General features: G+C 40.0%; 1 protein-coding gene across 8 annotated transcripts in view; it reads left to right on the plus strand.

Annotated features, from left to right (window-relative positions):
- The first annotated feature begins 3,286 nt into the window (after positions 1 to 3,286).
- MCMDC2 (minichromosome maintenance domain containing 2) overlaps positions 3,287 to 13,834 on the plus strand; it is a 54,663-nt gene continuing 44,115 nt past the window's right edge. For 2 of the 8 annotated variants that reach the window (XM_054497561.2, XM_063668822.1), the window contains exons 1-8: positions 4,208 to 5,068; positions 6,635 to 6,723; positions 7,405 to 7,586; positions 7,678 to 7,808; positions 7,879 to 7,938; positions 10,720 to 10,915; positions 11,926 to 12,048; positions 12,167 to 12,271. In XM_054497561.2, the coding sequence (XP_054353536.2) occupies positions 7,493 to 7,586; positions 7,678 to 7,808; positions 7,879 to 7,938; positions 10,720 to 10,915; positions 11,926 to 12,048; positions 12,167 to 12,271 (709 nt within the window). In that variant the 5' untranslated portion in view covers positions 4,208 to 5,068; positions 6,635 to 6,723; positions 7,405 to 7,492. Of the gene's footprint in view, positions 3,335 to 4,092; positions 5,069 to 6,634; positions 6,724 to 7,404; positions 7,587 to 7,677; positions 7,809 to 7,878; positions 7,939 to 10,719; positions 10,916 to 11,925; positions 12,049 to 12,166; positions 12,272 to 13,834 lie in introns of those variants that run through there. The other 6 variants (XM_054497559.2, XM_054497562.2, XM_054497564.2 and 3 more) reach the window with 6 other exon arrangements.

Here is a 13,834-nt window from a genome sequence, read left to right on the forward strand (position 1 = left end):
CCACTGCACTCCAGCCTGGGTGACGGAGAAAAGACCCCATCTCAAAAAAAAAAAAACAAAAAGAAAAAAAAAAGAACAAAGCTGGAGGCATCATTACCTGACTTTATATTACAAGGCTGGCTGGGCGTGATGGCTCACACCTGCAATCCTAGCACTTTGCAAGCCTGAGATGGGCAGGTTGCTTGAGCCCAGGAGTTTGAGACCAGCCAGGGCAACATGGTGAGACCCTGTCTACAAAAAATACAAAAAAAATTAGTCGGGTGTGGTGGTGCACACCGGTAGTCCCAGCTACTAGGGAGGCTGAGGCAGAAGGATCCTCTAATAGATTTTTCTGTATTTAATACATCCTTTAAAATACCTGTTAAGTCAGGTGCAGTGGCATGCGCTTATAGTTCCAGCTATTGCAGAGGCTGAAGCGGGAGGATCCCCTGAGCCCACGAGATGGAGGTTGCAGTCAGCTGAGATGGCACCACTGCATTCCAGCTTGGGTGACAGAGTAAGACCGTGTCTAAAAAAAATTTTTTAAATTATCAGATGAAAACATGTCATGGCAAAAATAAAATTTAAAAATTAAAATTAAAAGAAAGCTTTGAAAAAATTTTTTAAAGTAAAAAATTGGCCAGATGCAGTGGCTCACACCTGTAACCCCAGCACTTTGGCAGGCCAAGGCAGGTGGATCACCTGAGGTCAGGACTTCGAGACCAGCCTGGCCAACATGGGGAAACTCCGTCTTTACTAAAAATACAAAAATCAGCCGGGTATGGTGGCAGGTGTCTGTAATCTCACCTACTCAGGAGGGTGAGGCAGAAGAATCACTTGAACCTGGGAGGCAGAGGTTGCAGTGAGCCAAGATCACGCCATTGCACTCTAGCCTAGGAGACAAGCAAAACTCCATCTCAAAATAATAATAATAAAAAGAAAAAATAAAATATAAAAGCTTTGTATTTCTCAAAACTCAAAAACTCATAAGACAATATATAAGAGCTGTTCATTTTGCTGCATATGAATTATACCTCAATGAAAAATATTAAAAGGCAAAAAAAGCTGTATGAAAGGCAAAAATAAAAATAATTCATAATTCTACCACCTTAATATTTGAGCCATTTTACCAGATTGCATGTAATTTGTTTCTGCTGTTTAGTGATGTTTTGTAAAAATAAAGTACTGTAAGTATGTAGCAATAAGCAGCAATGGCATTTTGACTCTAGATATCACTATCATTTTCAGAGAGTTTGCAATGTATAAAATGTGCTGAATTCTTAAGGTTTTAAATTCTGATTTTAGGTCTAACAGATTTTTTTTTCCCTAAGAGTCTCACTTTTTACCTAGGCCAGAGTCCAGTGGTGCAACCATAATGCACTGCAACCTCCCACTTCAGCCTCCCTAGTAGCTGGGACTACAGGTGCATGCCACCATGCCTGACTGTGCAGATATTTTATAGGATGTATTAAATACATAAAAATCTATTAGAAGATTTTGCTGGACTTGGTTGATATAAAACTATTACTCTGGTGCAGAAACGAACGATGTTATGCTATGAACTGATTAATCAAAACTTTAAAATAGCCAGACACGGTGGCTCATGCCTATAATCCCACCACTTTGGGAGGCCAAGGCAGGCGGTTCACCTGAGGTCAGGAGTTCGAGACCAGCCTAGCCAACATGGTGAAACCCCAACTCTACGAGAAATTCAAAAATTAGCCAGGCGTGGTGGCATGTGCCTGTAATCCCAGCTACTCGGGAGGCTGAGGCATGAGAATTGCTTGAACCCAGGAGGCAGAGATCATGCCACTGCACTCCAACCTGGGCAACACAGTGTGACTCCATCTCAAAAAAAAACTTTAAAATATATGGATACCTTCTAGAAGAATTTATTCTACTTTAAAATACAATGGCCATCACCAGACCATAGCCTATTCCCATCTAAAATTGTAGTTATTACCACAGAATTGTAGTACAAGACAATTTGAACGTCCTTATTGTTGTTGTAAATTGATTTCTACTCTGAAAAAGTATTTTATCTCACAACTAAAATAGATTATATTCTCCCAGAGAAACTCTGAGGTGTTTTGCCACCCCTATTATATATGAAAAGGGATGACCTCAATTACTTTTTCATGGAAAATGATCCAACTCAATGCAATGGAGCAGAGTTGATAACTGTATCAAGAACACTAAAGGTTGAGGCCAGGCACGGTGGCTCATGCCTGTAATCCTAGCACTTCGGTAGGCTGAGGTGGATGATTGCTTGAGCTCAGGAGTATAAGACCAGCATGGGAAACAAAATGAGACGCCTGTCTCTAAAAAAAAAATTTACAAGTTTGCCAGGCACAGTTGTAGTCTTAGCTATTTGGGAGCCTGAGGTGAGAGGATCACTTGAGCCAGGAGATTGAGACTGCAGTGAGCCCTGATTGGGCCACTGCACCCCAGTCCTGGGACAGAGGTAGACCTTGTCACACACACACACACACACAAAAAAAAAAAAAAAAAAGGGAATACTAATGGTGGAGAAGCAGGTACAATTTAAGGGTTTGGGGTTTTTTGGTAACAGTTTCTTTTTTTTTTTTTGGAGACAGGGTCTCGCTCTATCGCCCAGGTTGGAGTGCAATGGTGCGATATCTGCTCACTGCAACTTCTGCCTCCTGGGTTCAAGTGATTATCCTGTCTGCTAATAGTATTAATCCAGAGTAGCTGGAATTACAGGCGTGCGCCACCACACCTGGCTAATTTTTGTATTTTTAGTAGAGATGGGGTTTTACCATGTTGTCCAGGCTGGTGTCCAACTCCCAACTTCAAGTGACCCACCCGCCTTGGCCTCCCAAAGTGCTGGGATTATAGGCGTGAACCACCACACCCAGCCAACCTCAATAAGATTTAATTCAAGTACTGTACAATTCAACTATTTAAAATGTACAGTCAACTGGCTTTCAGTAGATTCAGAGTTGTGCAACTATCACCACAATCAATTTTAGATCATTTCCATCACTTCTAAAAGAAAACCTGTATGAATTCATGAACAACAAAAAATATGGTACACACACAGTGGAATATTATTCAGCCTTAAAAAGGAAAGAAACTCTAACATGTTACAACATGGATGAAACTGGAAGATGTTTGGCAAAGTGAAATAAGCCCATCACAAATGGACAAATACTGTATGATTCTATTTACATGAGGTACCTGGAGTAGTCGAATTCAAGGAAGCAAAGACTGATGGTTGCCAGGGGATGAGGAAGAGAAGAATGGGGAGTTATTTAATGCATATGGAGTTTCAGTTTGGGAAAATGAAAACAGTTCTACAGATAGTGGTGATGAGTGCACAGTGTGAACGCAGGTAGTGTAACTACACTTTAGGATGGTTAAAATTGTACATTTTATGTATATTTACCACAATTTAAAAAGAACAAGAAATCCCATACGCATTAGCAATCATTCTGCATTCTCAACCAACCTCTGGGCAACCACAAATCTGCTTTCTTTCTTTATGGATTCGCCTATTCTGGACATTTCATATAAACAAAATTACACAACATATGGCCTTTTGTGTCTGGCTTCTTACATAGTGTTTGCCAGGTTCATCCATGTTGTAGCATGTATTAGTGCCTCGTCACGTTTTATGGCCAAAACCATTCCATTGTATGGCTACACCACAGTTATCCATTGATCGATCGGTGATGGGCATTCATGTTGTTTCCACTTTGGGGCTACTATGAATAATACTATGAACATTCGTGTAGAAGTTTCTGTGTGAACATATGTTTTCAATTCTCTTGGGTGTATTTATAAATACCTAGGAGTGGAATTGCTGGATCATAGGGTAACTTTATATTGAGTCCTTTGAGGGAATACTGGAATGTCTTCCAAAGTGACTAGACATTTTGCATTCCCTGAAGCAGCGTTTTGAATTTTTTAAACATCAACACCTTTGGCCTGAGATAACAACAAAAACCAAACGTAGATCTATCTTTTCTTTGCATCGCTGGGAGGGAGCAAGAGTGAAGGAACAAGCCCGGCTAGTTCCCCTTTCCCCTGCTGACCGGAGAGCGCGGGCGATCCCGGCAAGCCCCGCGCACGCCGCCAACGGCCGGGATGTGTGCGCATGCGCGCTAGGGCTCCGCTCCGCCTACGCTGCAGGCGGCGAGCAACCGCCGAGCTCGGTGGCAGTCAAGGTGGGTGCAAAGCACTACAGCGCTGGGGTCCCACTAACTCGAGGTCACCGCTGTCAGTGGGAGGGGTCCTCATGAGTCTGGACTCGCTTTCATCCGCTTTGGTTGTGAAGTGTTTTCCTGCAGTCTTCCCCTCACCAGTTCATCCCCGGTGCTGACAGGGCACGGAGAGAAGACAGAATCCGCGCCTGTTCCACGTGCAGCAACACTCGGTGTTCGTTAGACTAAGGGAAGACAGGGAGTTAGAATTTTATCCCTGTTCCCTCACTTAACGCTTTTCCACAGGCTTCTATGTCTTTTCCCGACTTAATCTGCTTCCGTGAAAACGCGTCCATTCCCCAGGGCCTCCGCTTTACTCAGTGACACCCAGACTTAGCTCTAACTCTTTTGATGCCACCGAACTCCAGGCCCTGATTTACGGCCCCCCTCCTGCTTACATCTATCAGGGAATCCCAAGAGTCCTCAAAGTCAGGATATCTCAAGGGAACTTTTCCTCATGTCCTTAACACTTCTCCTTGGGCTCTGTATTTCCATTAGAGCAGCAGCATCCACCCATACCCATATTAAAACCCCACTTAGCTTTCGATTACTCTTCTGCGTATTGTAGACTGATCACCAGGTCCAGTGTGCAATCTTTAAAATTCTAGAATCGATCTCCTCCATTCCATTTCGTTCCTAATGCCCTGGATCAGGCCATCCAACTTGTAGGAATATCCCAATAGGTAGAAACTGATTATCAGCTCTCCCGCTATTCCAACCTGCTTTCCACATTGGCAGCAGGCACAGGTTTCCAAAATAAAAATCTGACTATGGGCTAGGCGTAGTGGCTCATACCTGTAATCCCAGCACTTTGGGAGGACGAGACAGCTACCCAAGAGTTGGAGACCAGTCTGGGCAACATAGTAAGACCCCGTCTCTACAAAAAAATTAAAAATTATCTGGATGTGGTGGTGCGTACCTGTAGTCCCAGGCTGAGAAGGGAGGAGAGCTTGAGCCCGGGAGGTAGAGGCTGCAGCAAGCCGAGATCACGCCACTGCACTCCAACCTGGGCAACATAGTGAGACTCTGTCTCAAAAAAAAAAAAAAAAATCTGACTATAATACTAACCCCCTTAAAAAAACTTTGATGGCTTCCCTTTGCCTATATAATCTTCAAAAGCGTACATAATCTGGCCTCACCCAACCATTTAATTACCAATAGTCGCCCTTCATTCCACCCCAGAAACCTAATGTTCTAGTGCAGCAAAGATGTGATGTTCTGAACACACCACACATTTTGAGATCATTGTACTTATGGCCACAGAGAAATAAACGCTAAAGTTTCACTTCTATGTTGTAGCAAAAAGGACAGTCTTAATTGGTTTTCTTTGGAAAGTAGCCTGAACTCCACGTAGTGGGTGTGTGGATCCAGTAGGGTAAAACTGATAATGGGGGTGGAAGGTGACCTCCATCTCTGGAACACTTTCTCTTTCTCTTCACCGCTCCTCCAATTAGTGAAATAGTCGTCTATCAAATGTCACCTTAAAGTAGAATTCATAGCTTCCTCTCTATGACCCCACCATCTTCAATGAAAATGTCTTAAAATAATAGAAAATGTTATGACCCATATACAAGGATGACCTCAAATTTTGTGAAATATTTCGTATATGTTGTTCCTTTCATGCTACCTGGTATATTCATATTTCTATTACAGCACTTAAATTGCCATGTAACTGTTTACATATATGTCTTCTCTCACTGCACTCTTTCTGAAGGATAGGGACCACATTTTACTCATCTTAGTATCCTTAAGTGCCTGGGACAATCTCGTATCCAACCTATAGTAGGTGCCAAATAATTATTTGGTAATGAGGCCGGGTGCGGTGGCTCACGCCTGTAATCCCAGCACTTTGGGAGGCCAAGGCGGGCAGATCACTTGAGGTCAGGAGTTCGAGACCAACCTGGCCAACATGGTGAAAACCCGTCTCTACTAAAAATACAAAAATTAGCTGGGCCGGGTGACACATGCCTGTAATCCCAGCTACTTGGGAGACTGAAGCAGGAGAATCGTTTGAACCCAGGGGGTGGAGATTGGAGTGAGCCAAGATAGTGCCACTGTACTCCAGCCTGGGTGACAGAGTGAGACTCCATCTCAAAAAAAAAAAAAAAAAAAAAGACAACCTGGTAATGAATGAATAATGTGTTAGTCATTATTTCTGACTTCTCTATCTCCACCTAGCAACTTCTTGAAAGGCAGGATCCAATCTTAATCATTTTATTTTTAGCACCTATTAATCATTTTATTTCTAGCACCTGTTACAACTACTGACATATATTGTTTCCAATTAGTATTTGCTGTCTTTCAATGAATTTCACATATTCCATTCTTTACTCATTACTGTGATTTAATGTTTTATGTTGGTCACTGACACAATATTTAAAATTGGAAGGGGCTTTAATCATCTGATACAACACTTTCCTTTCCTACAGATAAAGATACTGAGCCAAGAGAGGTCAGATGATTTCCCCATAGCAACCAGGAAATGCTGGGTCTAGAACCAAGTTCTCAGGTTTCCCAGGTTAATACTAATTCTACTATATTTTGTTACTTAGATTGAATTTATGCAACAACTTTTACCAGTTTCATTTTTTAAACAACACCTGGAAAGGACCCTCATCATCAGATATTGTTTATCTCAACAAACATTTTTGGGAGTACCTCTGTTAAGAGACATTTGAGGTTCCTGTTTTTAAGTTTTCGATCTTGTGGAGCATCTCATAACAGTCTTGATAAAAATGTTATTTGGGCTGGGCGCAATGGCTCACACCTGTAATCCCAGTACTTTGGGAGGCTGAAGCCGGCGGATCACGAGGTCAGGGGATCAAGACCATCCTGGCTAACACAATGAAATCCCATCTCTACTAAAAATACAAAAAATTAGCTGGGCATGGTGGCACACAACTGTAGTCCCAGCTACTTGGGAGGCTGAGGCAGGAGAATCGCTTGAACCTGGGAGGCGGAGGTTGTAGTGAGCTGAGATTGCGCCACTGCACTCCAGCCTGGGTGACAGAGCGAGACTCCATCTCAAAAAAAAAAAAAAAAAAGAAATTATTTGACAAAAGAAAACAAAAGTTTTGTTTTCATTGGGTAGGAATGTTTTTAAGTTGGAAATTTTGCCTAGTTTTAGTTCACTGTCAACTTTAATAATTTGTAAAGTCTTATTAGAGATTTTCAAAAATAAAATTAATTTTATTTCTAGGTTTTCACATCCTTTCTGTGAGTTTTGCCATCTGTAGCTTTTATCAACAATTGTGGTTTAATCAATTAGAAATATTAACCAGGAGAAAATGTCAAATCTAAAAATGAAAGAGGCGGCCCTCATCTATCTTGACAGAAGTGGAGGCCTCCAAAAGTTTATAGATGATTGCAAGTACTACAATGGTACGTTCAGCAAAGGTGAGTTATTTTAAAAACTTTCAAATAAACTCCTACACATAGCTATCCTGACTTTTACATTTGTATATTTTCACAGATTCAAAACAAAGCTATGCTGTCTATCGATTCAAAATTTTAATAAATCCCTCTGATGTTGTTGAATTAGATGCTGAGCTTGGAAATCACATTTTACACCAACCTTTAAAAGCTGCTGAAGTTTTTCAATCAGTAAGTCAAAGAAAGAAATAATTTCATGCCACATGGAATTTTTGGTAACTTTTTTTGTTTGAAATCACAGGTCTGTTTTATTGCTGTTAAGACTCTCTCATTAATTGGACAATTGCAGACTGAAACGCAAGTAAGTTTTAGTTACATTTAACTAAGCAAACAGGTACAGATTTACATGATGACTTGTAAAAAAATATTTTTATATTCATAGACTTTTTATTTAAAAGGATACTACTTTTTTTCAAAGTTCAATAGAATATCTTACATATGCATCTTTATTTCTCGTATTATCCTTTATAACATTAAGCACTTTTTTTTTTTTGAGATGGAGTCTCGCTCTGTCGCCAGGCTGGAGTGCAGTGGCGCAATCTCGGCTCACTGCAACCTCTGCCTCCCGGGTTCAAACAATCCTCCTGCCTCAGCCTCCCGAGTAGCTGGGATTACAGGTGCCCGCCACCACACTCAGTTAATTTTTGTATTTTTAGTAGAGACAGGGTTTCACCATGTTGGCTAGGCTGATCTCAAACTCCTGACCTCATGATCTGCCCCCATTGGCCTCCTGCAATGCTGGGATTACAGGCATGAGCCACCGCGCCTGGCCAACATTAAACACTTTTATAATAAAACTTTTCAAACATACCCAGAAGTAAAGAGAATAATACAGTGAACCTTCATATATCTACCACTCAACTCAGATTCAATGTTATAATATTTTTTCATACCTGCATCATCAATTTTTTTCTGAAATATTTTAAAGCAAATCCCAGATATTCTATTATTTTATCCCTACATACTTTAGTATCAACCTGTAAAAATTATGGAGATTTTTCTTCTTTCTTTTTTTGAGAAGGAGTTTTGCTCTTGTTGCCCAGGCTGGAGTGCAATGGCATGATCTTGACTCACCACAACCTCCACCTCCCGGGTTCAATCAATTCTCCTGCCTCAGCCTCCCAAGTAGCTGGGATTACAGGCATGTGCCACCACACCTGGCTAATTTTGTATTTTTAGTAGAGACAGGGTTTCTCCATGTTGGTCAGGCTGGCCTGGAACTCCTGACCTCAGGTGATCCACCCGCCTCGGCCTCCCAAAGTGCTGGGATTACAGGTGTGAGCCACCGTGCCCAGCCATGGACATTTTTGTTACGTAACCAGAATGTTATCACCCCTACAAAAGTAACAATAATTCCTTGGTATTATCTAATACCCAGTTTACATTTAAATTTGCCCAATTGTTTCAAGAATATCTTACAATAGGTCTGTTCCAAATCAGGACCAAAACAAGGTTCACACATTATAATTGGTTCTCACGTCTCACTGAGTCTCTTTCAATCTAGAGCCATTTCCTCTCCCTCCCTTTTTAGACCATTACCTTTTTGAAGAAACTAATTGGTCCTACGTTATATAATCTTGATTTGTCTAATTGCTTCCTTGTAGGGCTATTTATCTTATTTCCCAACCTCATATTTCTAAAATAGAAGATGACTATAAAGGCTTTTTAGATTCAGATTCAAATCACTTGACAAGAATACATAATAGTGTAATGTATTACATATTGTGCTATATCAAGAGGATATAGTATCTATTGCTGCACTTTTAACAGTGTCACAGTTGATCAGTGGGTTCCTGTGATGTCATTCTCATCTCTCCATTATACAGTTTCCCATCAACTTTCACCTAATGGTTTTAGCAGCCATTGATGTTCATTGCCTAGAATTCGTTATTTCATTAGGAGTTGCAAAACTGTAATTTTTCTAATTTTAGCATTCTTTCTGAATTAGCCGAAATTCTTCTGTAAGAGTAATTTTCTCTCATCAGCTATTTAGTTACTCTGAAATAAATTTGTACAGGAAAGGCAGGGTAAATGTTTGATTCTTTGCCTTTATAAAGAGTAATGAGTTGAAATCTAGCAGCTTCCAATAATGATCAATTTTTTGGGGGGTTTCCATTTTTAAATATAAGGAACTCATGAACTTTTAAATATATAAGGTATGTTTCAATGAATCTTTATCATTCCTTTTGATGCTCATATTAACCTACGTTTTGTCATTGGGGGTCCCTTCAAGGTTGCTCCTATGTCCTTTTGACACAGGCCATTTGTTAGACCATACCCCAAGTCCATCTGCTATATTTTCTATCCCAGGCCCGAAATCAGCCATTTCCCCCAAGGAATCCTGATTCCTTTTAGTGAGAAATGATACTTAACAAGAGATCACAATCTGGGGACTAGGCGTGCTTCTTTGCTACCTGGTTGACATTGTTTTATTTATTTATTTATTTATTTATTTTATTTTATTTTATTTTATTTTATTTTGTTTTGAGATGGAGTCTCGCTCTGTCGCCCAGGCTGGAGTGGCGCTCTGTCACCCAGGCTGGAGTGCAGTGGCGCGATCTCGGCTCACTGCAAGCTCCACCTCCCGGGTTCATGCCATTCTCCTGCCTCAGCCTCCCGAGTAGCTGGGACTACAGGCACCCGCCACCACACCCGGCTAATTTTTTGTATTTTTAGTAGAGAAGGGGTTTCACCATGTTAGCCAGGATGGTCTCGATCTCCTGACCTCGTGATCTGCCCGCCTTGGCCTCCCAAAGTGCTGGGATTACAGGCGTGAGCCACCATGCCTGGCCCTGGTTGACATTGTTTTTTAAGTCTTTTCAGTGAATATGGTCAGAAATTGTGTATATTTAAGGAAAAATTTAAAGTTCATAATGCTATTTTCAATTAAAATATTATATTACAGGATTTTTATTTCTTTAATTTTATACTTGAATGTCGTTTCTCTAATGCTTAAAATTTTGGTTCCTAAGAACATTAACATATTATTACTTGACTTACTCTATAATATACTTACTATATTGTAATACAAGTCGAATTGGATTTGCAATTTTCATTAATACCATGTTTATGTTCTTATTAGATTAATATAGTGCTGAAATTAACACATTTACCTCCCCTGCCAAGTTATGGTCTTGATCTTTGTGAGTTTCCACTTGATTATACATCTCAGAGATTTTATATGATGCAAGGAATTGTGATTGCAATGACAACTGTAACCAAGTATACACAAGGGGCAAGATTTCTTTGTTCAGATGAAGCATGCCCTCTTTCAAAAGGTAAATATTAAATAAGAAAATCAAAGCATTAAGTAATTGGCTAGGCATGGTGGCTCACACCTGTAATCCCTGCACTTTGGGAAGCTGAGGAGGGAGGATCACCTGAGCTCAGGAGTTTGAGACCAGCCTGGGCAACATGGAGAAACCTCATCTCTACAAAAAATACAAAAATTAGCCCAGCATGGTGGCACATGCCTGTAGTCCCAGCTATTCAAGACACTGAGTTGGGAGGATTGCTTGGGCCAGGGAGGTCAGGGCTGCAGTGAGCTGTGTTCATGCCACTATACTCCAGCCTGGATGACAAAGAGTGACCCTGTCTAAAAAAAAAAAAAAAAAAAATTGAACAATTTATTGTTTAATCCTAAATCATATTTACAATTAGTTATAAAACACAAAATAGAAAAAAATTGAATAAATATTTTATATCGCCTAATGTTTATATATTTACTTTGCATAATCTTGAAATGCATTTTTTCTCCTTTTCTCCCCCACCCCCATCTTAACTTGCTCTTCTCACACATTATTTCATGACATTGTGAGTGAAACATTTAATGTCCTCTCTCAACCCTTTGGCTTAACTTCAGTTTAATCCTTCTCCAGGACTTCAAAATTATCCCCACCACCTCTAATTGGGTTGATTGACCCTCCTCTCTTCTCTCTGAACACTCTGCAAATGAATACCACAGGTGGAAATTATCTGTTTCTCACTGCCACATATAGAAATTGTGTGCTTAAGCATCCACATTGCCAGTGCCTTAGCACAGTGCCTTGCAAAAAACAGCTGTTAACTGTTAATTGAACTACCCTGAACCCAAGTGCAAAACTGAATTAATTCCATTTTGAATTAGACTAATTTTAAAGGACTGAAATAGCTACAATCTGTTAGTGTCAGTAATAAAAGAAAAAAGAAAATATAAAATTAAAAATTAAAAAATAACAACAACAACAAAAGAAACAAAATAGATAGCTAAATCTGAAAGCAAATGTATCTTACCACTGTTTTCTTTCAGGATTTCAGTATATAAGAGTGCATGTGCCTGGTGCTACAGAATCTGCAACGATAAGAAATGACTTTTTGTGTAATCTATGTGCATCTTCACTTCAAGAAGACAGAAAATTTAGAGTACTTGGTGGTAATATGCATTTATATTTTGTAATTATAATTTTTTAAATAGCGTCTGATATTTCAATATGGAAATTAAATTGAATATATATTCTAATATCTAATTCTTTTTTGCTCTTTGCTTTAAGATAAACAAATAGTTGAAATAATTGCCACAAAGGCACTTCATGCTTTTCAAGGATATTCTAACAACCAGCCATTTAGGTTTCAGTCACTTACAATTTTCCTAAGAGGTAAGTGAATTCTGTTTGAACTAAAAAAAAAAATTGCTATAAATATGTAATTGGCTGGGCACAGTGGCTGGCTCATGCCTGTAATCCCAACACTTTGGGAGGCTGAGGTGGGAGGATCACTTGAGGCCAGGAGTTTGAGACTAGCTTAAGCAATATAGTGAGACCCCATCTCTACAAAAAAATAAAAAACAAAAAATTAGCTAGATGTGGTGGCATGTGTCTGTAGTCCTAGGTACCTGGGAAGCTAAGGTGGGAGGGTGGGAGGATCGCCTAAGCCCAGGAGTTGGAGGCTGCAGTGAGCCATGATGGTGCCACTGCACTCCAGTCTGGGCAACAGAGAGACACCCTGACTCAAAAAAATAATAATAATAACAAAAAAATAAAAATAATAAATAAAAAGCTGGCCAGGCACGGTGGCTCACACCTGTAATCCCAACACTTTGAGAGGCCTAGGAGGGTAAATCACCTAAGGTCAGGAGTTCAAGACCAGCCTGGCTAACATGGTGAAACCCCATCTCTACTAAAAATACAAAAATTAGCCAGGCGTGGTGACAGATGCCTGTAATCCCAGCTACTCGGGGGGCTGAGGCAGGAGAATCACTTGAACCCCGGAGGCAGAGGCTGCAGTGAGCCAATATCGTGCCACTGCACACCAGCCTGGGCGACAGAGCGGGACTCTGTCTCAAAAAAGAAAAAAAGCAATTGACTTGTTTATGCTTATAAATTATAAATGGTACTTCTATAGCTTAAGAATCACAAGTCTTATAATTCTTGAGTGTTTTAAAAGAGTCATATTTAGTTAATATTATCAATTATTCATTCGGTCATACAACACTCACTTAAAATGATATTAGGACCTAATGTGTCCCAAGCACTGAGCTAAGTCCCAGGGTCACAGTTATTTTAAGACAATGGGATCTCCTATTATTCTGTGTGTGTGTCTTACAAAAATATTGGAGTTATTGTTCAGCTCTCTGGGGCTAGAGAGAAAAGAGAAAAAAAGGAAGACCACTCTGATCTTCACAGAGATAAGTTAACCCTTGCTCCGCCCTGTAAACCTTTCTTTCATAGCTTTACAACCAACCAACTTCTAACTGTGGAATGGAGGATCAAATTTTTAGTGTGTTTTTTAAAATAAATTTTGAACTCATCCAAAGTGTTGCCCAAACTCTAAGTATGAGAGAGGAACCTAGTATAATGCAAAAGGGTAGACTTTGAGGGTAGGCAAACCTAAATGTGAATTTCAGTTCTGCTTCTTACTAGTTATTTAGCCTTGTGCAAGCCATGTAACCTCTCAGTTTCTTAATATATAAAGTACAGATAAGAATATCTTACATGCTGGGCATGGTGGTTTACACCTGTAATCCCAACACTTTAGGAGGCTGAGGCAGGAGGATTGCTTGAACACTGGAATTTGAGGTTACAGTGAACTGATTGTGCCACTGCACTACAGCCTGGGCAACAGAGCGAGACTTTGTCTCAAAAACAAACAAAAAACCACATATTGCATAGGTTAAATAATGTTTTTACAAGTACTTACATGTATGGTAGACAGGAAAATTA

This window comes from Pongo pygmaeus, chromosome 7 (assembly GCF_028885625.2).
Source record: "Pongo pygmaeus isolate AG05252 chromosome 7, NHGRI_mPonPyg2-v2.0_pri, whole genome shotgun sequence".
NCBI lineage: Eukaryota > Metazoa > Chordata > Mammalia > Primates > Hominidae > Pongo > Pongo pygmaeus.